We start from the raw sequence: 23,769 nt of genomic DNA, 5'->3' as shown, positions 1-23,769 counted from the left end.
ATGATGAAAATGACTCTTCGATGTCATATGAGGAGCAAAACGAGTCACGAGTACGGCTTTTGACTCTTGCCAACTGTCTGCATTTAGTAAATCTACGCCGTCTCTGCTGTGGAAGTTCGATTTTAGGTAATCGTTGTGAACATTAGCTTCGCGGTATTGTTCGCCATTTAGTGCGACAATTCTGGTAGGCTTATTTCACAATACTCTGATGTTAAAATTCGTAGGATTTTTCACTGCCACAGCCTGGTCTCTTCACGCAGTGAGCGAGCGGGCGAATTACAACTTCGGGTTACTCGGAAACTGCGACCTGAGCCTCAGGCTACTTCGCCTTTAACCACTAATTAGGATCAAGCCCTACAGGCAGGGTCGACCATCAATCCTTCCAAGTGGACGGCTTTGTCACCAATGAGTCTTTGTGCAGCGCGGCGTGTCCCCTGCTCAGCCTCGAAATGTTGACGCGTAAACGATCGGACCAATCACGACAAGCTTCGCCTTGCAGCCTTTTGGTACACAACAAGCTCCCGTAACAGCCTAAACCCTTTGCGGGAAACACGCGATGTGGCAGACCCCGTCTTACAGCGTATTCAATCTCTGCTACTGCTAGACCACGTTAGTTTAGATGGCTGGGCCCATGCTCTCTTCGCATTATCCGATCACAGCCTCCGATTTTGGCGGAGCTTGCGAGCCTAAGCCGTAGCTTGACAACTTTTACTACCACTGATAGAAAAATGCAGCCCTGTGTGCGTAACATGTAACACAGCACTGTGTCAGTCTAAACAAGGAATGCGTACCCACGGCGCCAGGTCTACCCAGCCTTGGGAAGACTCACGGCCCGTACGATACTCCTGTCTGTGTGTTTGATATAAATATATCCACCTTAGACAAACCCTCAGACCGCATCCTACTTTCCAACAACCTTTATACCCACTTCTATTTAGTTCAAATAGCCTTATTTCCTACGTCTCCACCCGTTTTAAACCCCCACTGCTTTTGCCTCGGATATCTATTGTCACCGTACGGGTATTCATCACTAGATCCTAAAGAGCCTCCAAACACTACTAACATATCAACCCAACAATTAAAGACTCTAAAACATTCCCGGACATCGTTCTGAAGGATCAAACATACACCTTTCTGCTGTAGAACTCTGAGCTGAAGCAGCGCGACGCCAGCCGGCAGCTCAATATCACATCCCGAAGAATGGTGTCTTCGACAACCCTAGCCAGCTCTTTCACCACTATTGCTTCGGCAACTATCACCCATGCTCCATCTCCGGTGTCCAGTACCACCTTAGCAACCGTAACCTGCACAACTGCCGTACCTGGAAAGTATGGCTATGTAAATCCAACTGCCTGCAATGCTCAATGGAACTTTAACCCCTCATACTCCGCCGCTGTTGCATTCTCAGTCTTGTTTGGCATCGTGACAGCCGGACATATCGTTGAAGCATTCCTATACAAAAAGGTGGGTAATGGTTTTGCTGATCGTGAGACAGTTTATGAGTTGCTAATGCGTGAGTAGAGATTCTGCTGGGTACTCATCATGGGCGCTGCATGGGAACTTGCTTCTTTTATCACTCGAGCTTTGGGAGCGCATAATCAACAGAGCCAAACTCTAGTTATCGTTTCCCAGTTGCTCCTTCTCCTAGCCCCATTATGTGCGTCTGACTCCCTTCCCCCACGTCTTTTTGTATTATTAGATGTCGCCCTCAAAATATCGAGGATTGTTCTTTTGTTAGTTCACCTTCTTTATACTAACGCTCCTATAGGGGTTAATGCTTTCGCCTATATGATAGTTGGCCGCATGATTCATTTCTTCCACCCCTCACAACGCGTGGGGCGTGTCAAAGGCTCATCCGTCGCCAAGTACTTCGTCTGGGCCGATGTCGTCTCTTTCCTGGTTCAAGGAACTGGCGGTTCCATGCTCTCTCCTGGCAACTCTGCGCAGACTATGAAAATTGGGCTAGACACGTATATGGCTGGTGTTGGCCTGCAAGAAGGTTTTATCATCGTCTTCATCGGCCTCATCGTGAAGTTTCAGCGCGACATGCTCGAAGTAGAACGAAAGGGCGAAGTAAGGCTCGGCAGGGAGAGATGGAGAGGTCTTGTGTGGACGCTCTACGCAGTTCTTCTTCTGATCTCGGTAAGTTTTGTTCGCTGATGTCCATTGCTCCCCCCCATACTCCTATTCAATCACAGTTCCTGACGTGTTTCGCTACAGACCCGAATAATATATCGCTTAATTGAGTACTCGCGTGGCACAAATCCCTCAAACCCGCTCCCCTTCCATGAAGCCTACACTTATGCTCTCGACGGCTTACCTATGTTCCTCGCCATTTTCATTCTCAACATCATGCACCCAGGCCGCGTGTTGGTTGGGCCGGACAGCGAGTTTCCAAAGTTAAGCCGGAAAGAGAAGAAATTGCTCAAGGCACAGAACAAGGCTGCAAAAGCTGAGAAGAAGATGGCGAAGAAGGGGAAAGGGAGCACACCACAGGATGAGCACGGGAATGGGTGGGAGAGCTTGCAGGAGTCGGGGGTGGAGCTTGGGGAGAGGAGGGCGGTTTGATTATAGATGATGGCAATATTTGGGCCTGTAGAATTATCATTTGGCTAAGCGTATATTTGATACTCCTTCGGTTCTGGAGGTGCCTTGCATAGCGGTGGACCCGGAAGTTTGGTAAGGTCGTATAAAGCTCTTGCTTTGAGCACGTCAAGCTTATCACAAAGCCCAGCTTATATGCTTCATGATCATCGGTTTGATGATGCTCATGATGATGCAAGCTCTGGGAGAATTGGCTGTCATGTACCCAGTCAACGGTGCATTTTATCAGTACATTGTGCGATTTATTGATCCTTCGTGGTACGTCTCCACTAGCTTTTTTCAAACGGGTAGCCTCTAATGCCCTCCAAAGGGGTTTTGCTATGGGCTGGGACTACGCTATCCAATGGCTCACTATCCTGCCCTTCGAGATCACTGCAGCAGGCATTACCATAGACTACTGGCACACATATAACATTGGTGTGCGTGCCACTAGACATGAATGCTCACAATGATTCTTGGCTGATGAGTCGTGCAGATCTGGATTGCTGTCTTCTTGACTGTCCTGTCCCTGATCCAAATCTTTGGCGTCCGTGGATATGGTGAAGTCGAATTCGTACTCAGTATGATCAAGATCGCCGCGTGCATAGGTTTTATTATCTTCGGTATCATTGTCAACTGCGGCGGCGTTCCTACAGATAACCGTGGTTATATTGGAGCTCGGTATTGGCACTCCCCGGAGCAGGCTTTCCGCAACGGATTCAAGGGCTTCTGCACTGTGTTTGTGACGGCTTCGTTTGCTTTTGGGGGTACTGAACTCACAGGCCTCGCGGCAGCGGAGTCCGCAGACCCCGTCAGGCAAATTCCCAAGGCAACTAAGCAGGTGTTATGGCGTATTACCTTCTTCTATGTCGTCAATCTGTTCATCTTAGGCCTTATCGTCCCTTCAAGCTCAGACGTTCTCCTTGGATCTTCAGGCACTAACACCAAAGCCTCTCCTTTTGTGCTTGCCATCCAACTAGCCGGTGTTCACGGACTGCCATCCGTCTTCAATGCGGTCATCACCATATCCGTCATAAGCGTCGCGAATTCTGCTACTTATGCCTCTACACGCACCATTCAGGCCTTGGCCATGAATGGCATGGCTCCCAAATTTTTGGCATATGTTGACAAGAAGGGTCGCCCAATTCCGACCATCGTTCTTCAGCTCCTTTTCGGCCTCTTGGCCTTTATTAACGAGGCCTCTTCCACTGGCTCTACGGTTTTTAGCTGGCTGCTTGCCCTCTCGGGCATTGTCAATTTCTTCGTTTATGGTAGCATTTGTCTTGCTCACATTCGCTTCCGCAAGGTCTGGAAGATGAAGGGTCACTCTGTCGAGGAGCTCCCTTTCCGTGCCGCTTTTGGTATCTGGGGTAGCTGGCTCGGCGTATTACTCAACTTCCTTTGCCTTGCAGCCCAGTTCTATGTTGCACTTTGGGTGAGTTAAAAGGCTCCCTCCTCGCTAACACGACTAGAATATTTCTAACGCTCTTCTAGCCTATTGGCGGTAAACCCAACGCCGAAGCCTTCTTCGAATCTTACCTTGCTCTCCCACTCATCGTTGCCCTCTATGTCATCTGGAAAGTCTACTCCTGGTTCAAATACCCGGCGCACCGGCCACTCTTTGTGCGCAGCAAGGATATTGACCTCTATACCGGTATGCGTGAGGGCCAGCTCATTATCTCTGGGGAGGGAGTTCCAGGGGAACAGCGTCGACAGAGCGTGATGAGCCTAGAGGCGAATAAACCAACGAAATGGTATGATTATCCGAAGGGATTCCTCTCAGCTCTCTTCTAGTGAACCGGGCCAGGTAATACTTTCGGTTTCGAGCTGGTAAGGTTCAGTTATTGAAGAGAGGAAGTTCTGCCTTCATAGTAGGTAGCTAGGATATACTCAGCATGCTGATTTAGGAACCGTATAGCAACGTGATATTATACACTTTAGTGCCACACAACCTTTTAGTATTACACATACTATAGATGTTCTGCAAAATGGGGGTTTATAGAAAATGCGAGGTTCCTCGTCATCAGTCGAGGTGGAATGAGTAGGTTAAGTACGAAATGGTTTCGCAGAAGACTAGCTGGGATTAATTCAATGCCCGAAAGCCAAAGAGCTGATGGCATTGATATCGATATTAAATTTAACATTAACATCATTAAGCTCGGACCCTAAGAGCTCGGCTACCCCTGAGCTCGGCCCCCTAACCCAATCGGTCACCGTTACGGACCTACAAGGGGGCAGATGCCCTCCTTGCTAGTATATTTTCAAAATAAGCAAGCCCTTACAAAATGGTTGGGCTGTATTATTCTGCTAGCATACCAGCAGGGAGGGCGTCTTCCCCGTACGTGTTACCCCTTGTAGTAAACAGGGAGGAGTTCGTGGACGCCAGCTGGCTAGAAGAAGAGGACACGTGAGTGATGCACGATCAAACAAGCCAAAAAGTACGGCACTTCGCGTAGATTTCGGTGGCACGGTGGCAACCGAGGTTCAGCAGTAGCTAGGCGCGGTAAATACTAAAGTCGTGCATAGTGATGCGAAACCGAAACCTCCAGTAGCGCCTTCGATCTCAACATGTCCTAAAGTATTAGTTTAATTCTCAGCGCAACTTGTATAGTCATATCATTAAATTTTCTTCCCTGATATGACCAACTAAATGAGGAAACTGTTGTGGCCAGAAATAAGGCTATGGGGAGGCGGCAAGGAATGAGAATCTTTCTAATATCGTAGTGTTGATGATCATATGCAAAGAGCTAGGGCTGTGAATAGCCTTATCCATGGTGCTAACACCAAAATGTGTAGGAGGGGTCAATTGTCAATTAGTTTATTCATTCTAGTTAGGCCTATCAACTCAGACCCCAAGAATTTCTATGTTCGTATAGAAATATGCGGCATCTCCAGCTTTGCCTTCCTCTCTAGAAGGCTAAATTGTCCAGGTCTTGATTTCAGCTCGGCGCCTGATATCGCATGATTATTCACTCAAGAAAGCATGTTCAAAGAGATAGATACTGGCAACAAGTATATTACCCTATCCATGATCTACACTAGCTCCTCAGCCCCAGCCAAGTATCTACACACACGCCCCTCGGGACCATTTAGATCCGGTACCCTGTAGAAGAAAGCGCCGTTATGCCACCCAGCCTGTCCATCAGGATGCTCACAGCGACGAGAACACCTGAGGAATGCAAACAAATATAAGCAAAAGGCGCATGATTAAGCGCAAAGCAATGTACTCCAGAACAGAATGCAAGATATTTGACACACAAGGACTCTTCCTCCTAACTCGATTCGCACATTAGGAAAGTAAAAAGCTTAGCGCTGCGCAAGACTCACCGAGAGCTCATTACATAATCGAGTTTGTAAGCCCTCTGTGAAGCAGAGCAGGTATTCGAGGATGTAGCCTCCTGAAGCAGGTATATAGACAACCCTGCAATCGGCCTGTGCGGAAATTTACGTGCGATAAACCTAGCAACTAAGGACTGATAGAAACGACTCCTTGTAACGCCTCCCAATGATTGAGTGCTGATGTGAAATATGAGTGTGAAAAGTCCGAACAGCGCAGCTGATGCAATAGAAAGCAGAGAAAAAAAAAAGTCCATGCTTGATAATGGCGCAGCTAAGGGAGAGAAACGTGTCTGGTATAAAGGCTTTCCTCCGGTGGATATAAGCCTAACTCCTACAGGATGGGTGTTTGAGCCGAGAGAAAAGATCGGACGGGATGGCAGGTCTAACGTTCCTCGAATAATGGTTATGATGTCGATCAGGAAGTCCAATCACTCAGCGCCCATCTCCTTCTTAATGGGGTGAAAGAGCATTGGCCTCAAACACATCCTTCCGCTCCCCTCCTCCTCCTCCTCCGTGCCGCCTTCATTGTTCTCTCGGGAGCCGAGCCATCGTCTCCACAGCGCTGCGGAAAAGCCAGAGTTATAGTAGAAGCTGCTGCCGAGTTGGTTGTGTTCACCCCCGCCAAAGACACTGTCCTGTGGTTGCGACGGGTGGTTGAAGGTGTTGTCTAGAGTCTCTAGTGGCCAGTTGCGGTCGAAGAAGACCGGGTGTGGTACATATACTGCTTTGAGACCGTGGTGGAACGCCACGGAAGGTGGCCACATTTCTGGGAACATGTGATGCCTCATCTTGTACGTTTCGGTGTGCATAAGATCAAGGAGACGTTTGGATAGACGCGCGACCGTAATGATGGCAACACGACGAGGCGGTGTAGGAAGACCGAGATCATATCCCGAAACGTCGTCGCGGAACACCCAATTAGTGGTAGCAGGGTCGAAAATGGGGTTGAAGACGATGATATCAGCATCTTCTCCAACGCCCCATTCATATTTGTCGGCCATGTAGGTAGTAGGCGGAGTAGTCTCTGGGGGAGACTCGAGCATACCAGTATTTTCAAATTTCGGTGGACCCCAGACGGGCTTTTCCTCACCTTGGAAGATCTCCTCTTCAACCATATCGGTGAAATTCTTCCAGGTGCCGTGTTGCTCTGGAATGTAGTAGCGGGCGCTGCGCTCCCAGATTCCTTTCCGCGGTTGTTGCTTTGCCCATTTGCCAATCTGTGTGTTGAATTCGTAATAGTGGCCAGTATACCGAATGTCCATTTCCCAGTTCCAATAGAAATCGTATTCGGGGCGCGTCTGGGAAAACCATTGTAGAGCAAAGTGAGCACTTCGGTATACGGAATGTACCGGAGCTTTGGCGTGGTTGAAGACGTTATCGGGAAAGGGCTCAGGGTAGTACATTCGCATCTGCTGTTCAGACCACAAAGTCGCAAGACCCCAGAACTCTTCCGGAACATTCTCTTCCAAAGTCTTTTGGTAGACCTCATCTGAAGCCCAGATCGGGATGCTGTCATCTTTGACATGGACAAGGAAGTGGACATCGTATTCCCCTCCCGACTTGAGACTGAGCTCGTTAATCATGGCACGGAGTGTCAGAATCTGGTAGTCGGTATACTCATACCCAGTCCAGGTCCGTAGGATGTACGCATGTCGGGGGACGGTCTTCTTCTCCGGGTCAGGTTTCTTGGCATCCTCCGTAAGCGCGTTCTTATCAAACCGGATTTTGTTCTTTTGAAAGCACTTCTGCTGTGCTTTCGCCCAGTCAACATTCCTGTAATCAACCTTCGTCTCCCAGCTCCATATTTTCTCAGCACCTACACTCTCTGACTTCCCAGATAAACCAAGACCTCCCTCCTCGCGTGAAAATCCATAGCCATAAGGCCCTAGCCTGCCAAAACGATCATAGCATATACCATCCGATATGCCAAGCTCTTGGTATGAACCAAAGAATGGATCAGTCATGTTCTGGGGTACTCCCGGATATGCGTAAATGTCAGGTAGATCGACCTTTCCTTCTTCATCCAAATAGCAAGCGCGGACTGGGCTGTATTCCTGTAGATACTCGTATGAGTTGTAATCTGGGTACGGGTTGAATGGTACAGGGTCGAGAGGAGGTTCCTTGCCTGGCTCTGAGGACTTTGGAAGTGCCTTTGTAGGTGAACCGTTGGTCTCAGCATTTTTTATGAAAGCTTGTTCAGAGATCCAATCAGAAAAAGGGACAAGATTACGGATTCCGCTGTAGAAGCCGTTAAGTCTGAGAGTATAGGAATTAGCATTTTTCATCGCGAAGATTCAATGCTCAGTATCTCACCGTGGGAAGTGTTCCCAATGATACAACTCCCTCTGCCCCTTTTTCTCGTCTTCTCTCCACTTGTGTCTTCTGTACATGCCGGTGCCCATTAACGAAACCGTGAGAAACGCTATTGCCACTAGGAGGACAAATTTGGTGAGGGACAGCCTAGGCCAGTGCCAGCAGCGGTCAGATCCTGAACTTCGGTTCCTCCATCTGAACCTGATGGGTACAGTAAAAGGAGAGCCGTTCTGGCTATCGCCACCTGGCAGTTTTTCATAGGAGAAGCGGGTGCGGACGAAGAGTTTTCGAGGGTCTAACTTTGACAATCGCGACGACATGGTGGACTTATGGCTTATGGCTGCTGCATTACTTGGAGGTTATGTATCTCGATTCGGTTGCTGGGAGTGGTGTACGGTGATTGAAGCCGGTTTGGGCGAATATTATTTAAATGAGTGGATAATGTTTCTTGAATCAAACGAGCGAGACATCAAGAGTCAGAAGGAGGAGGCTGGTTACAGAGATGAAGGATTCGAGCGGCACCGAGCGGCGGCGTGTGGGAGTTGTGAAGTTGCGGAAAATAGGGAGACGAGCAGCACGGAGCTATCATTGGACGAAGCCGTTGGAGCTGGCCAGTCTTCGATGAGGGCCAGCCAGAGGTCTTATCGCAGTAGCTTTAGTCTCTTGGGGTGGCGCGCTAGCAATGAGCGACCCTCAAACCTTTTCGCGCCTGGCGAGTCCGTCCGGCAAAGAACGAGCCTGCGCCTGCCACGCCAAGCCTACCACCTCTCCATGCAACGCGTCGTCTATCTAGCATTAGGTATATCTCTTCGAGTCATGACAAGAAGACTCGCAGCCAATATTAGAAGAATTGAATTTGGCAAGTCGTACCCTGGAAAGGCCCCGGCATCATATCTCGTCTCTCCACGCCCCACTTCTCGGCAGCCTCTCGGCCCTTTCGCTCGCGTGGGGGGCCTGCATAGTAATTGGCCAGAGAATAAGCTCGAGAACCAGTCGCCCGGTGTACTTCCCTTCAGCTGCAGTGCATGCCATGCTCCCATACCCCAAACGAACGTCGACGAGTTTCTTCCGCTATGTACACGAGCCCTGCGTCATTTTAGCGACGGTGTTAGTTCCGATTGACGAGCCCCTGACAAAACATAAAGCCGCCAGAAGCCCCATCTCCATTGCACCAATCACGAATTGGGAGTGATCGCGCGCCAGAGATTTCTCCAAAAGAAATTCGAGCACGTGGGACCGATCTGCCGCTTTGTAACCTGTGTTGTCAGCGTTTGGAATGATCTTCACCTTTATGTCCTGTGCACAAAGCAGGCTGCCTGTATAAGAAAACACTCCGATACAGCAATGACGTCTCCTGGTCTGTTTTGCGACGTTGGCGTGTTTAGCTTGCTTCTGGAATCACTGAGATCGTCTGCGATCTTTCCAGTGTTGATCACGATGGAGAGTTTGGATCGGCCAACCCCGATCCCATCAGTCATATCGGCATATTTCTTGATTTCTCTCGTCCTCCTTTTGGAACTCACCTAGTCCCGATTTCCTTTAAAGTAGTTACACCTGAAACCGATTTTGATGATAAGCTGAGGGACAGCTCGTTAAGTAGTTGTCACAACATGCTATCAAAGGTCTCTAAAATAGTTATATAGTTCTCTTAAGTAAGCAAAGATGTCTGTAATACTCTGCCGCAATCCCCTCAAAGCGCTGCTAAACGATTTTAAAGCCATTTACGTGGGTATGAACTGAGAAAGCTAACTACCGATGGCTACTTTACATCCCGCTCTGAAGGCATTTAAACACTTATCTAATATTCGTATAACGCGAGAATAACTAACTATGCTGTGCCTTAGACCGCTTTGTCAATTTACCATGTCCCCTACGTTTTCCGTAGAGGGAATGTTAAGATAATCCATGCGTAAGTTCACCGGGGTCACCACCACGAAACCACCACCGTAACCGTTACGTGCATCATCTTGCAGGAGCAGCCGTCTGTTTTCGCTTTCTAGAAACTTATTAATAGCTCATGGTTTCTCAGGTTTCGGCCAAGCGAACATTGCTTTAACCAAGCGTGTAACGAAGTGGCTCCAACACTGACACCTAATTACTTGCGATGGAAACCTGTTACTATCTTGAGAGACGTGAGTTCTCTCCACAATTTCCTCCAAAAGCTGTGCTATGGTTTCCCCCAATAGTGTAATCCAAAAAACGTGCATGTATCAATACAATGCGGGCTTAATATAGTCATACAAATACAATTTTATTAATTAAATTTCGCCCATACTTTTCGACGCCGAATTCCCAGCCAGCTCGCCAATTTCCACATCTCCGCTCCGTTAATGCCTCATATACTATATCTTTTTCCTCTTCTTCATTCCATTCTACTAGCCTAGGACTTCTCTTCTCTGACGCTTCCCACTGGGCGAATCCTCGCTCCATCAATAGTCTCATCATCAAGTCCCTGGTTTTCGCATCCAGCTTGCTTGAATCCGCCTTCCATCGGCGCGATCTTAGCTCCCTGCAAGATATTGTCACGGCCCACGACGCCTTGGCTGTCGGCGTGCGGAGCGGGATGTTGGTATTGACCTATCCAACGCACATTATTAGTGAAGAGCTCGAAGTTGCTGCTTTCGTAGACTCCTCTCTACTCGAAGAGGAAAGTTGATTGTAGGGGAAAATGGGACAATAGCAACGTGAAATAATTGATGTTGAGCTATCGCATGATAAGAGGAAATGATTCAAAAACAACACGGGAAAGGGAGATAATTAAGAGTACCGTACCTCTACCGCCCAAAGGATCGATACGCCCCTGGTTGATGTCGCTGTCTTCCCCCACAACGCCGTGGTCGGTGTGCGGCACGTGGCGTTTTGTTCCTGAGTCAAGGGGCTGGATTTTGGTACCAGAGAGGTATGCGTCGTTAGCTGCTTCGCTGCTTTCAAGTTATCAGTTAGCCCATGCCATCTTGCAATACCCATTGCAATAAGATAAACTGTCTTCATAGACAGCATTCTGGCTCAAATTTGGCGGCGTAGGAGAAGCGTGAGGAAGTGTGGCGAGATATGTACCTAGACATTTTGGGTTGTATTAGAACTATGATGAGCTCGATGCTAGCAGTAAAAACTCGAATTGCCAGATTTCTGGACTTTGGAGAGAGAAGACCTCTCAAGAGATGCTCACCTTTTCTTAAGGGCTACGACGATTGACGTATCCCTGCGCTATGACTTCAGAGGTGACGCGGGGTCTGCATTCAAAAGAATCGGGAAGTCATCACGATGGTCCCTTTTGAGATTGACGAATCACTGTGAAATTAGGCACGTGAAGTAGGAATTAGAGGTCATTTGCTCATGCTTGTGCTTTTGTTGTTCCTGCTCGTAGATATCTTCTAGCATTCGCAAGACTGAAGCCCCTGAAACAGTACTATAACCGACTCTAATAAGCTCCTTAGTCTACGTCTGAGACCCTAAAAATGCTTTTATCTATCTAGATTCAAAGACTCTAGTTCTTGTCGAGCCGCACAGCGGCATTGCTCTTAATAAATCCTAAATCGACCTTGTGCCCCAACAAATCTCTAATATTGCTAACCCCATACTTAATCATGGTCGGCCTCTCCAAACTCAATCCAAAGCCATACACCCTCAGATCCTTTGGCAAGCCCATGGGTTCCAGCATTTCTGGTCTGAACATGCCGCTATTTCCAATTTCCACCCACTTTCCGAGTCCAATGTGGTATCCGAATACCTCCATGCTCGGCTCAGTGTAGGGGTTATAGGCGGGTTTGAAGCGTAGCCCCTCGATTCCCATCTTGGAGAAGAAATCTTCGAGGAACTTCATCAGGCCGCCGAGAGTGAGTCCAAAATCGGCAATGACACCTTCAATTTGGTGGAACTCAGCAAGATGCGTTGCGTCAACTGTTTCGTTACGGAAGACGCGGTCGATGGAGAAGTAACGAGCCGGCCGTGGATCTTCAGCTAGGCGGTGTAGTACCCAGGCTGAGACTGCTGTTGTGTGTGTTCGAAGGACCAGGCGCAGACATTCATCTTCAGACCAAGGGTATCGGTAGCCGATGGAACCGAAAGCGCCGTTTTGGTGGACTTCTTTGATGCTATTCCAGTATTTCTCATAGTCCCGCGGCTTGGGCTCTTTCTTGGTGGGAGCGGCGAAGAGCTTGCGTGATCCCGCTTCCATTTCTTCCATTTGGGCTTCAGTGGCCGGATCAGCACGTGGTTTGTCAGCCTTTGGTGGGTCGGAGATAAAGAAAGTGTCTTGCACGTCGCGAGCGGGATGCTGCTGTGGAACGAAGAGAGCGTCAAAGTTCCAGAAACCTGAGTCAACGAAGCTATGGTACTCGTCAGCGCATTTATTGCAGGGCATAAGACGAAGACTGCCTTACTGTCCAGTAGGCATCTCGACGAAGCCTTGGTTGAAGAAAATATTGCGGAACTCAGTCCGAACTTTATTCAGAGGATGCAATGCTCCAGAGTTCTGCGATGCACCCAGAGCGTTAAAGTTATATGGTTTGAAATTGGCAGTTTCCCACTCCCCACTCTGAAGTATTTCTGCTGTCAAATCCGTAACCTCGACTGGTATCTCTTTCGCATATTTTGGGCCTTTGATGACTGTGTAGCTTATGACCTTGGACAACGTAACTAGCTTCCGTTTCTTGAGATCCGCCAGCACTTTGGAATCCTCCAGTGATTTCGTCTCTTGAACTTTTTGCAGAAGATTCCGCGTGGAATCTTCCACCTCTTTTGCTAACAGCACTAGAGCATCTCCATCCTTCTTTATCCACCTGTTTCGAAAGGCATTGCCCTGCCCCACCTTTGCTGAATCCGCACCGACATGAGCATCTCCATCCTTCTTTATCCACCTGTTTCGAAAGGCATTGCCCTGCCCCACCTTTGCTGAATCCGCACCGACATGTTTCTAAAAGCGTGTTTGTCAGAACAATGAACTGTCTCCTCAGTTTGGATATGAGGACTGGTCGTAAGAAGCCTACCGGGAGCTCCTTTATGCTCAGCTTGCCATTCTGCCGCACTGCGTCCCACACCTTGTACTCATGACTTCCTTCGTCGCAAATGGTCTTCGCTTCCCCGGTCAGAAGCACTTGTTCCGAGTCCGCAGTCTCATACTGTATCATTGACCGCGACTTTAATCTATCCAGCGCCGCTTTGATCTCAGGTTGTGGTATTTGTGGAAAGTCTTCGCTTGTATGTATTGTGGGTTTTTTGTCGAGCAGATTAAGCACATCCTGGGTGATATCGCGTTTATCATCGCGCAGCGGCACTGGCACTGGGCCACGGGTGCCGGGCATGATTGCGATTCGGTCAGCAGCAGCAGAAATTGTAGTGTTTGAAGTGGGTTTTGGATGTGAGCACATTGGTGAGTATGAGTCCAACTTTACTATCTGAGACTCCGAAATTCTGCCGGGATACATACGTCGACCCCTCCCCCAGCCCGGACAAGCCACACCAAGCCTTTCATGTTCAGCCTTCAACCAGCGCCCGTTCTAAGCAAGAACTTCTAGGTTCGCAGCCCGCCCAGTATCTCTCTAATGCGTCCTTCCAGGGCTTGGAGCTCTATATTGGCTAGGTGGGTACTCTTGCCCGTTTTTCTTGGTCGATAATTACAGATGGTTAATGCTGACAGGACACTGCACGACGCATAAAAGGGGAACCCATGGCTTCTTCGGCTGTATTCTCTGTATTAAAATGTCTCTCATTTCCACAGTCGCACCCTCCCGACACATTTTTGCTTTACGAATTAAGCAATTCTAAATACAACGGTGGGACTTATCACGTGTGGGTAGATGTTAAGTTTAATCTCGAAGGGATTGAGATCCGTAGCTTTTAAACTGCAAATTCCATGCCTTGCACCTGGGTAGTTAGCTCGGAATCACATGTTTCATAGGAAAAGACTCACTTTCAAGAATGCACTGCTAAGCAAACCCTAGCTCAGTACTTTCTGCAGTGTATAGTTCCAACACTGTATCATAGGCGCAACCCCCAACCGCAGATCGATATTTTGGTATTCCAGAACTGTTCCAGCTGCACGTGCGCATGCTTCTCGTCTGTCCAAAGCATGCCGTGAGGGATACTTCCATTGCTACTGAGCCTCACCTAATCCCCCTATTGAGCCTAAAAATCTAGTTCCAAATCTCTTATGGATTCTTGCGGTTTCTATACTGTTCAGTCTTCTCCTCGAGCTGTTCATTCCTCTTGTCTTTCTACATCCGGTAATTGGTTGCAAGGCCCCGCACCCAATCCACGTACCCTACCCTCTGCCCTTTGAGAAGCGTTAACACGTCCTGCGTTAACCCATACCCAAGTCCGACCACTAAGCCCATTTTTGCCGTGCGTGCAGCGGTTGGGAGTTGGAATTTATCTACCAAGTCAAAACTGTATCAGCAATACATCAAAACCAAGTCCAAATACAAAAAACCCACTCCAAATCTCTGAATAGGATGGATGATGATAGAACGCGTAATACTCACTCCATAAACTCCACAATCCGCTCGTGCCCAACCCCGCACAAACGGTACTCACAAAATCTCTACTCCGTCCCATATCCTCCTCTCCCACCTCACCTAACCCGTCAAGATTGCCCACACTCCGCCCTGCCCGCAATGTCGCCCGAAACACATCCGCGCTTTCCTCGCATACAATAAAAACACCAACCCACGCCGCCAGCATTGTACCCTTTCTCACCCCTTCCCGCAGCCCGCCGCGCATGCGATAGTAGTTCTTGGACTTGTGGTAGAGGTACCATCCGGTGGACGAGGTAGGGAGACGGTGCGCGTTTTCGGCGCGGAAGCGTAGGCCGGCGAGCCTACCACCGTGGGAGGAGCCGAGGATGAGGCCACAGAGAAAGCCGGAGATTGTAGAGAGGGTGAGGCGTTGTTCGAATGACATACTGAGACGGTCGGAGGAGCGGCGGGTCAGGACTGAGGTGGCTTCGGTGGGAGCTAAGGTGGGAGGTATAGAGGGCGGGGTGGTGGCCATTTCGGCTTGTATTGTAGAAAAAAATTATGGCAATGTAGAGCTCAATTGGTCTATCTTCAAAAGAAATCGTATTATCAAAGAGTCGGTCGACTCTTGAATTCGTCTAAACTCTCGACGGAACGGTTCGCGCGGTGAGCTGGCGAAGAGTCTGGAAAACCCTATTAGCGGGAAGTTTGTGGCAATGAAACCTGAGGAAATATCATTAGATTATTTGAGACGTTCGAAATATGAGAGATGACTTACCTAAGAGTCTTTTAATGGTATGCCAATGGAACTGCAATGTCTAGCTAGACACCCACGCTGATTTCCTCTAGGTCTCGTCACAAACAATTCTTATTTTCATATGTCTCAATTAAATATGTGTTAAATTGCCTCCTTTCTATATCAAAATAATTATTGACTAAAAGAGGTGACTTCAATCATTTCACACCAAAGCTGCGGAAAGAAGATTGCATACAGCTCAAACTTCAGGTCAAGCCACGGAAGAACGTTATTGCAATCAGCCCCACGAAGGGAAGAAACGCGACTACTGTCAAACCATCCAGCTGTATTGTGACTCCCAAAGACCCCACAAGAAAATCCAGAGTCTCTTCTCCTTGACGCTTCTTCATTACCGATCTCACTTAACTTTCGGCTACCAGCAAAGCGGAAGAGTTGATAAAGCGGTAGGGCATCGCCGCAGAACAGAGATCAATAGAACTGCATTACGGGGTATTAAGGAGATAGAAAGATTCAATGGCCTCTATTAATGTGTGGGCTTTTGTTTCGTAACATTGGATAGCGTGATCGCAGGCAGCAACCCGGAATTTGGTTAACAACCTAACCCAATCCTCCGTCCATCTCAATCTCGACACATACTCCTGCCACACCGTCGCGTGGACTTCTCGTGCAAATACAGATTTTAAAACGTGACGAGGCCCTCGACCCAGACTACCTTCTCACTCGCAGTCACCCTCTCCTACTTAATCACGCCCACCAAACCATGTCCACCTCCACCGCTCCCTCCCCGCTAACCTGGACGCTCCGCCTGAAACACCACAAAACCACCGTCCTCCTCCACTGCGACCCGCTCCAAACATTCCAGTCAATCAAGACCGCACTCCTCGCTGCCCTCAACGAAACCAACCCCGACGGCACGCTAAACAATCGGGTTCTGCCCTCTTCACCCCACGAAATTATACTAGGCCGCCCTGTCGACTTAAACAATCCTGAGGAAGGCTTCTTGCTAGGCGAATGGGAGAAAGCGCGGGGCGGGCTTGATGCCGGTGAGAGCGAGGGGGCGGGGAAGGGCAAGGGTAAGAGAAAGAGCATTGCTGGAGAGGGAATGGGGGCTAAGGACTGTTTAAAGGGAGCGGGGCTGAGGGACGGTGCTGTTCTGGCATTCAAGTGGAGGGGAAAGGACGAGGAGGACGAAGGGGATGAGGATGTAGAGGTGAGGCTGGGTGAGAAGGAGGAGAACTGGGATGTGATCATCCCGGCTTATGAGGATGCATATGGAGTTGAGAATACTGGTGATGTAGGAGGAAGGAAGGAGTTCGTTGGATAATTGATAATGTCCCTAGAATTTATGAGAATATGTGCTCATTGTCGAGGGGAACTAGCTTGGTTGCTGTGGTGTTCATTCATTTGCATTGCAAGGCGTTCACATGGCTTTTGCAGGAGTATTAGAGAAGACCATGGTGTAGTGGCTCCCAAAGGACATCAGTTTAAGTCAACCAGCCGAGTGCAATATAGGTAAAGAATAACCAAAGACTTCTGTAATATTCCTGCCGCTGTTGAATTCGCTGACTAAAATCGTAAATATTCTTATTTAATCCTAATATCTGCAGGATCCAGACCCTGCAAAAAGTTTATGAGTCCACCCTTCCATCCGGCTGTATCATGAAATATTAATTCCAAGCGTAGAGATGATGAGAATATAAATGATTCGTGGTTGAAATGAGAGGCGCCTTAAAAGAAAGCTTAGGGTCTGTTCGGTTGCGGCGTCATATGCGATATGAGGGCCTCATATTGAAGTTGATCTGGAGCCCCCATATGATCTGGAGGGTAGTGTTCGGTTGATATGGCGACTTTTCCACATGGAGCTCCTCCATATCGGCTACCGCGTTAAACCCGCAAGCTATACCATATATAGTAGTTAAAATAGAGCTCTTAGCGTCATATCAATATAAAGGTCCAAATTCCATCTTTATATACCAACTACGAGTTAGAGCTCTGCTCATATGTGCGCCCGATTACCTACCCCACCCAATATACCTCTACCACCCCCAGCAACGATACTACTGCAGCAGCTGCAGGCCCTATACAACGTCCTCCTCTTAGTCCTCGCTGTTGCGGTAAAACTCCAACCTAGCGGCGTTCGTATTTAATACACTAATATATAGCGCGGAACAACATAGACGACGCAGCTACTCTATAGTCACCTATAGAGGCTCTGTAATTTAACAAGGATGCGGCCGGACGTATTTAGGAAGCTGCTTAAATAGCTTTAGCTTTATAGCGGCTTATATAATATAAAGCTTCTATTAGCGGCAAAAAAGCTGCTAATATTTATGCTAATATTTAGTAACAATTAGTTATATAGGCTAGTTTATAAGGAGACGCAGCACGCCTTATTAATAATTAAGGAGTAGGCAATATATACCTTTTATATAATAGTCTTTTACTAGCGCTAATTTAGTAAATAGAGCGGTATATAAGGCTCTTCCTAACCTTATATAGCTATATAAGGAAGTCATTAAGTTACCTAAAAATAATACACTAGATAAGGTTATAGATAATCTAAAGTAGTATCCATTTTTTGCCAATTATATTAAAGCGCTTAACAGTATATATCTACTAGTGGTAATTAAGGGCGGGCATAGAAAGTAAGCTCCCTAGTATAGTAGGAAAAGTAGCTTATCGCAAAACGTCCTAGCGGCCGTTAATTTTAAGATAAACTTTGTATACGTTTAAGTAGGATAAAAAGGCTCTATTTATAACTATAGAGTAATAAATTTAGCGAAGAGGAAGGGCTTTAAAGCTTTACTAGGTTAATATTATATTGCTAATACTGGGTACTTAAATACGCCTATAACGTTTACTCCATACTAGGGCGTTTAGTATTATCTTTATAAGTAGGCCTAAGTAAATATAAAGCTACGGAATATAAAGAAGCTATTTAATCTATATTATTTATTACTAAGGAATATTATTAAGCGTACCTTTAAAGTCTTTAAGATACGGTTTTAATATTTTAAGTTAATAAGGCAGAACTTCCCTTTATTAACATAGGTTCTTTTAATATATACACTAATAGCGGTATATAACTTATAGAATCTTATTATTAGGGAAGACGCAGCCGGATTTGGAGGCTCCTCCCCCCTGTTTTAGGAGGCTATTTCTCCTCGCTTAGACCTATATCTATTACCACTTTTGCAACATACTAAGCATACCAAGAACGGCAGGGTCTTCCTCATTTACCTACTAAACCTAAAAGCTCCCCAAACGTCCCTCAGCAGCTAACGTTATTTAAGAAGCTATAGACATCCACTACCTACCTTTATCCTTATCCTTCGCCAAAAGCACTACCCTCACACAACGAAACCTCCCTTCTGCACTACACTCCTTTAACCCTTTTCCCATAGTAGCTATATATGCATTTTCCCCTACTATTATATTATTTACTTCTAATACTTAATTTCTAGGTTTCTACCTATAAGATTTTTTTGCCTTATCCCGCTCTTAAGAACGCCAATCTCCCATAAAGCCTTTTTCAGCATTCCTATTAATAGCAGTTGCTCTTAAGCTAGCTTCTATGTATAAGCAACTGGCAGCTACTAAAGCACTAAGATACTATACGTTTAACCACTATGCCCTCTTAAAGTAAGAAATAGCGAAATATAAATCTAGCCTCTAGCTTAAACTCTAAACTAGGTAAGCCGTTTTATTCTAAGCCAGCTTTAGACTTAGATTTAAGCTCTAACTCTAGAGCTAGGGAAGACGCCAATTCTAAGGGGGAATATTTATAGTAGAGGATTGCGTATTATAAGGACTAAGGAAGGGTAAAGTTAAAACAGAAGCCCTAGTCTACTTCTCTTATTAAGTATAAGTTCTAAAATTAGGAAAAGTTTATTTATATTTAAACTAAAATTCACCTTATAATACTAATAATTTATATTTAGGTTCTGCCTAAAAGTTAAGTCTAACCTAACTAAGGCCCTTTATTAGTGCGCGGCCGATATATTTAAAATATACCTTAAATAGCGCGTGAAGAATTCTTAAATTAAGAAGGAAAGTATAATCTAGTTATACTAGAGACGAATACTATATAAATTTATAGATATAGCAGGCTATAGTATAAATAATGGCGCAGAACTTAATATACAAGATATAGGTAATCTTTAATTTTTTAAAAAAAAATCCTAGCTAATTTATTATAGTGGATCCTAACCTACTTAACGCCAATATATAAGCTAGACACGTTAAAGAAAGAAAAGGATGCTATATATATATAGGACTTATATACAATTATTAATACCTATTAGACAATAGACGCGAAGCCTTACTATAGTTGTTTTCAAGTGCAGATAGGAGCAATCCTCCTCCTCTCTGGTGCTACGGCAATAAGACCCTAAGCTCTTATTAAAAGTTTAAGCGTAAAAGGCTCTAATAAAGCGCTTTTATATAAATATATTATAATCCTAAGAGTTTACAATGCAAAAAACTTTAATTAAACTACAACTATTACCCTTATAAGTCTCGTATATATTAAGAATTCTAAAGGTATAGGCAGATAGTATATAGTAATATTAATTAAAGATAGCGCGAATGGTGCTAATAGACCTATAGTAAGAGGTTTATTTTCCGTCTTAAAAGTATCTTAGCTTTTTATATCCTATCCTATCTTATAAGCCTTGCCATCGCAAATAATATATTTTAACGCCGTTATACTTTACCAGAAGAGATTTTTAGACTTAAAATCCTAGTAAAAAAAGAGAGTCTTAAAGTAAAGTTTAAGAAGGAGATAGAGAAATAACCCATCTTTTAAGATATTAAGATAATGGCTAGTTATAGGGGAGTATCAGACACCAAAGCATTCCCTTACCAGAAATGCCGTAATTACTATATATAGTTAGGCCAAGTGGCCGGGTTTAAAAAATCGCTTAAACTTTACTAGCTATAATAAGTGTCCGGAAGGAAATTAAACAATAAGTGTTTAATTTAATATAAGTATATATATTAACTAAGTTTTCTAGGCGCCCTTACTCTAGAAGAGCGAAATTAGACGATAGGTTATTATAGTAATACTTACTAACGGTTTTATTTACCTAATTTAATTAAGCGCGATTTCCAGTTAATTTACTTCGGGACTTTATTATAGGATGACCTTATCCAACATACCGTATGGATAGGGATCTTAAGGAATAAGCAGGCCCCTATAGGTCTAACTAATAAGTAAAAGCTTAAATTCTAGCTAAAACTTAATTAACGCCCTAATATTCTACAGCTTTACTAAAAATAAGAGCAATATAAGCAAAAGATTAGGAGCTAGGGATATTACCCTATTAATACCGCGAAGGGAACAAAACTATACAACCGTTATAATAAAGCTAAACGTAAACTTTATAGTATTATAAACGTTCTATATAAACAAAAAGAGGACTAGGTTATTCTCAATTTTTATAACACTATTAACGATTATAATATTAAAAGATAGCTTAGTAGTAGCGTTAGGACGGAAATTCCCACCTATTTAGCTATATAGTATAAATTTTATAAACGTGCTACTATTACCAAACTACTATCTTAGCCGCTAAATAAGCTTAAAGAAGGACACGCTATAAAACTCCGTATAAAGTTTATCCGTAATCTCGTTAAGTATTATAATTAATAAGAGAGTTAGTAAAATAGGATCCTAAGCAAAACTATTAGATTTTAACTTAGGTCTAAAGTAAACCAAAGTATAATAGGCATAAAAAGAGGTATAAGTAACGCCAATACTAGTACCTATTAGCAGGCAAAGCAGTAGAAAGAATAGATTAGCTTAGACTCGCCTTTTTAAGAAAACCTAAATAAGACGCGGAGCGCGGTCCTAATTAAGGAAGAGGGTGTTAAGATAATATAGCTACCGTATCCTATAACGTTTACTAATCTTATTTATCTTATCTATATTAGTAATAACTAACTCTTAATACTAAGGTAGACCCGCCTATTTACGAAGAAGGATATATTATAGAAGTATCTTAATAATCACGTTACAGAAGGAGTATTTAGGTAGGGGTTCTACTATAAGTATCCTTATTACTTAGAGTAAATTAAAAAACTTAAGTATTTTAAAAATCACGCAGCCCTTATACATAGCGTATAGCATCCAATTAAGAGGCACCGCTAGGTAAGTCGCCTTACCTATACAAGAATCCTATACTAACCCTCTAGTACCTATAGAAAGGCATATAACTAGTAAATTTAAAACTATACGTTCCTTATATATAGGACCTTTTCCTAGTTATTTTACGCTTATCTTATTATTCTTTACCACTTTTTATTTTATTTTAGTCTATTATTATCCAATCCTATTCTAGTATTTAGTAGAATAAATATAATGACTAGGATTTTATAATTCATTTAGGGGGGCAAGGGGTAATAGATAAGGGTAAGGGTGAGGGTAAAAATGAGGTAAAGGATGAGATAAAGGGTAGAGTAAGAGGTAAGGTAAGGGGAGGCTAATAGAAGATAGATAATATAGTTACATAATATCTAACGGACCGATTATAGACAAGATATATATTCGAATTTCTTAAATTAACCTAAACAAAGAAAGGAAGAGAAGTATTATATAATAACTTCCTACCTAAGCCGATCTCCTAAGCTATATATCTTTACTTATATATAATGCTCGCACCTTTTGCAACAAAGTATATAAGGATAATTAGGGTTGGATAGATAACTACTATCCTTAATATAATATATAAACTTGGCTTTATAACCGATATTATAACAGGTCCTAGTTATATAAAGGGTATTAAGACAGTTATTAATGTTTTCACTTTTACGCTTAGCCGTGGTATACCTCGCCTTAGCGGATTAAAGCAGTGATTTTGTTTGTTATAGCTAAGATTAGATAGCTTAAAGTTTTAGTATAAAAATTTCCTCCATATCCTTAGATGCGGTAATCGCTATCTATATAATGCTAATAGCGAAATCGCCTATAACATCTAGCTTTATAAAGTCCTTAAGTTTAATAAGCTCTTTAATATACTTAGCCGCTATTAAGGTAATTATATTATATAATGCTAAGTCACCTATTAGGCTAAAGACATCCTTAATAATATTAGGAAACCCGTTTGCGGACCAGCTAGTTCCTAAAATATATTAGATTTTTATATTCATAAGCTCTTTTAGCTATAGTATATTGTAGTAATCGGTAATTGTATTAATATAAATATGACGAAGTGTAATATAGGCCGTCGTTAGCCGTATCGTTATATCTTTATTATCGCTACCGCTATTATCTAGTTTAGATAGCGATAAGGTATTAGCGTCGTTAATATTAGATCCTTACTCCTCCTTACCATTCTTATAGTCTCTCTTATATATAAATTAGATTATCCTCTTAATAGTACTAGAATTAAACTCGTTAATATTTATAATATTAGTTACCACCTTCTACCCATTAGTTAATTAGTTAGGGTTAATTCCACTAAATATTTAGTTAGATTTTACCTAAAAGCGTTTATTACAGGCAGCTGTAAGTATAGGAGATTAAGTATATATAATCGCTTTATAGACTTTAAACTCCAGCCCCTAGCATATAAGTTTTAAGTCGCTATATTTCTCGCTGTTTATAAGCTGCGCTAAGCTAAATAGAGCACTCTTAGATGGTATATTTCTCTAGTTTTAACTACGCCTTAAGCAATATTTAAGGGAGTGATTTAGTATTAAACAGAACGATTAAGAATAAGAACTTTGCTTTATTAAACATGGCTCTAAAGCCTCTATATATACATTAAGAAGTCATTATTAGCTTTATCTAATCTGCGACAGATTTAGCTAGTTAGTTAGAGCTTTAAACGTTAGTCGCTTAACTAAGGACTAGTATAACTTCTAAAGTTCTAAAAAGGGTAAGTAGTAGGGTTAGCCGCAGCGCCTAAAAGCAGTTAGGTTATATAATAGAGGCTTAGTTAGAGGACATATTCCCATAGCTTAGGTTGAGGCTCTACACTCCTCTAAGCCATATTAAGTAAAGTTAAATAGTATTATATTCCTGCGTACCAGCCTACTAATTATACTATTCCTACGCCTCTAAGAGCGGTTTCCTAGCTAACCTTCTTATTATCGGCTAGTTAAAGTATACTTTTTAGATAAGGGGCACTAACTTAATTCTTAGTTAATTACTCTATAAGTCTTAAAGATAGTATATTCCCTACTAACAACTCGCTAACTAAGCAAGTAAATTAATAAAACTAACCTCGCGAATATACTACTATATAAAGCTTAGTAAATAAAAATACATTTCCTAAATTAATAGGATCTAGTATAAAGAGTAATTATATAATACTTCAG

At 44.2% G+C, this 23,769-nt stretch overlaps 8 protein-coding genes across 8 annotated transcripts; 3 read left to right on the top strand and 5 right to left on the bottom strand.

The window, feature by feature from the left end:
• The first annotated feature begins 790 nt into the window (after positions 1–790).
• On the top strand, positions 791–2,725 carry K441DRAFT_629648 (uncharacterized protein). Its single transcript, XM_067646242.1, has 5 exons — positions 791–1,020; positions 1,085–1,464; positions 1,522–1,657; positions 1,769–2,142; positions 2,221–2,725. Exons 2-5 carry the CDS (start codon positions 1,201–1,203, stop codon positions 2,566–2,568), a joined length of 1,122 nt encoding a protein of 373 aa, XP_067507374.1. The 5' UTR covers positions 791–1,020; positions 1,085–1,200; the 3' UTR covers positions 2,569–2,725.
• On the top strand, positions 2,638–4,377 carry K441DRAFT_545346 (uncharacterized protein; the record flags this gene model as incomplete). Its single annotated transcript, XM_067642807.1, has 5 exons — positions 2,638–2,679; positions 2,735–2,862; positions 2,915–3,023; positions 3,080–4,018; positions 4,078–4,377. Coding segments are annotated over 5 exons (1,518 nt in total), but the record flags the coding sequence as incomplete, so codon positions are not given.
• A 1,264-nt stretch (positions 4,378–5,641) lies between these two features.
• On the bottom strand, positions 5,642–6,263 carry K441DRAFT_337775 (uncharacterized protein). The gene is made up of 2 exons (XM_067641247.1): positions 5,911–6,263; positions 5,642–5,855 (listed from the first exon to the last, which is right to left on the bottom strand). The coding sequence occupies exons 1-2, from the start codon at positions 6,174–6,176 to the stop codon at positions 5,735–5,737; spliced, it is 387 nt and encodes a 128-aa protein (XP_067507372.1). The 5' UTR covers positions 6,177–6,263; the 3' UTR covers positions 5,642–5,734.
• An 87-nt stretch (positions 6,264–6,350) lies between these two features.
• Positions 6,351–8,555, bottom strand: K441DRAFT_544957 (uncharacterized protein; the record flags this gene model as incomplete). The annotated part of the gene is made up of 2 exons (XM_067642788.1): positions 6,351–8,178; positions 8,236–8,555. 2 exons carry the CDS (start codon positions 8,553–8,555, stop codon positions 6,351–6,353), a joined length of 2,148 nt encoding a protein of 715 aa, XP_067507371.1.
• Positions 8,556–10,501: 1,946 nt separating this feature from the next.
• Positions 10,502–11,381, bottom strand: K441DRAFT_654703 (uncharacterized protein). The gene is made up of 3 exons (XM_067647727.1): positions 11,293–11,381; positions 11,008–11,156; positions 10,502–10,812 (listed from the first exon to the last, which is right to left on the bottom strand). Exons 1-3 carry the CDS (start codon positions 11,298–11,300, stop codon positions 10,616–10,618), a joined length of 354 nt encoding a protein of 117 aa, XP_067507370.1. The 5' UTR covers positions 11,301–11,381; the 3' UTR covers positions 10,502–10,615.
• Positions 11,382–11,539: 158 nt separating this feature from the next.
• On the bottom strand, positions 11,540–13,611 carry K441DRAFT_654701 (phenylalanyl-tRNA synthetase alpha chain). Its single transcript, XM_067647726.1, has 4 exons — positions 13,224–13,611; positions 13,191–13,193; positions 12,618–13,069; positions 11,540–12,563 (listed from the first exon to the last, which is right to left on the bottom strand). Exons 1-4 carry the CDS (start codon positions 13,602–13,604, stop codon positions 11,723–11,725), a joined length of 1,677 nt encoding a protein of 558 aa, XP_067507369.1. The 5' UTR covers positions 13,605–13,611; the 3' UTR covers positions 11,540–11,722.
• Positions 13,612–14,450: 839 nt separating this feature from the next.
• Positions 14,451–15,225, bottom strand: K441DRAFT_545612 (uncharacterized protein; the record flags this gene model as incomplete). Its single annotated transcript, XM_067642817.1, has 2 exons — positions 14,451–14,608; positions 14,718–15,225. The coding sequence occupies 2 exons, from the start codon at positions 15,223–15,225 to the stop codon at positions 14,451–14,453; spliced, it is 666 nt and encodes a 221-aa protein (XP_067507368.1).
• A 982-nt stretch (positions 15,226–16,207) lies between these two features.
• K441DRAFT_545318 (uncharacterized protein) lies at positions 16,208–16,771 on the top strand (the record flags this gene model as incomplete). The annotated part of the gene is made up of 1 exon (XM_067642806.1): positions 16,208–16,771. The coding sequence occupies one exon, from the start codon at positions 16,208–16,210 to the stop codon at positions 16,769–16,771; it is 564 nt and encodes a 187-aa protein (XP_067507367.1).
• Positions 16,772–23,769: the final 6,998 nt, after the last annotated feature.

The sequence above is a fragment of the Cenococcum geophilum genome (genome assembly GCF_001692895.1).
Source record: "Cenococcum geophilum 1.58 unplaced genomic scaffold K441scaffold_8, whole genome shotgun sequence".
Lineage (NCBI taxonomy): Eukaryota > Fungi > Ascomycota > Dothideomycetes > Gloniales > Gloniaceae > Cenococcum > Cenococcum geophilum.
The sequence above is the reverse complement of the archived record's forward strand: the minus strand, read 5'-3'. Positions and strand labels throughout refer to the sequence as shown.

What these genes read in the sequence shown, in the direction of transcription:
- K441DRAFT_629648 (XM_067646242.1), top strand. Translation starts at nt 1,201, where the DNA reads ATGGTGTCTTCGACAACCCTAGCCAGCTCTTTCACCACTATTGCTTCG. An exon ending in CCTTCTCCTAGCCCCATTAT is followed by an intron (nt 1,658 to 1,768) that starts GTGCGTCTGACT and finishes ACGCTCCTATAG; the next exon opens with GGGTTAATGCTTTCGCCTAT. An exon ending in CAGTTCTTCTTCTGATCTCG is followed by an intron (nt 2,143 to 2,220) that starts GTAAGTTTTGTT and finishes GTTTCGCTACAG; the next exon opens with ACCCGAATAATATATCGCTT.
- K441DRAFT_337775 (XM_067641247.1), bottom strand. Translation starts at nt 6,176, where the DNA reads ATGGACTTTTTTTTTTCTCTGCTTTCTATTGCATCAGCTGCGCTGTTC. An exon ending in GATTATGTAATGAGCTCTCG is followed by an intron (nt 5,856 to 5,910) that starts GTGAGTCTTGCG and finishes GAATCGAGTTAG; the next exon opens with GAGGAAGAGTCCTTGTGTGT.
- K441DRAFT_654703 (XM_067647727.1), bottom strand. An exon ending in CGATCCTTTGGGCGGTAGAG is followed by an intron (nt 10,813 to 11,007) that starts GTACGGTACTCT and finishes TGCGTTGGATAG; the next exon opens with GTCAATACCAACATCCCGCT.
- K441DRAFT_654701 (XM_067647726.1), bottom strand. Translation starts at nt 13,604, where the DNA reads ATGTGCTCACATCCAAAACCCACTTCAAACACTACAATTTCTGCTGCT. An exon ending in GTCGAGATGCCTACTGGACA is followed by an intron (nt 12,564 to 12,617) that starts GTAAGGCAGTCT and finishes CGAGTACCATAG; the next exon opens with CTTCGTTGACTCAGGTTTCT.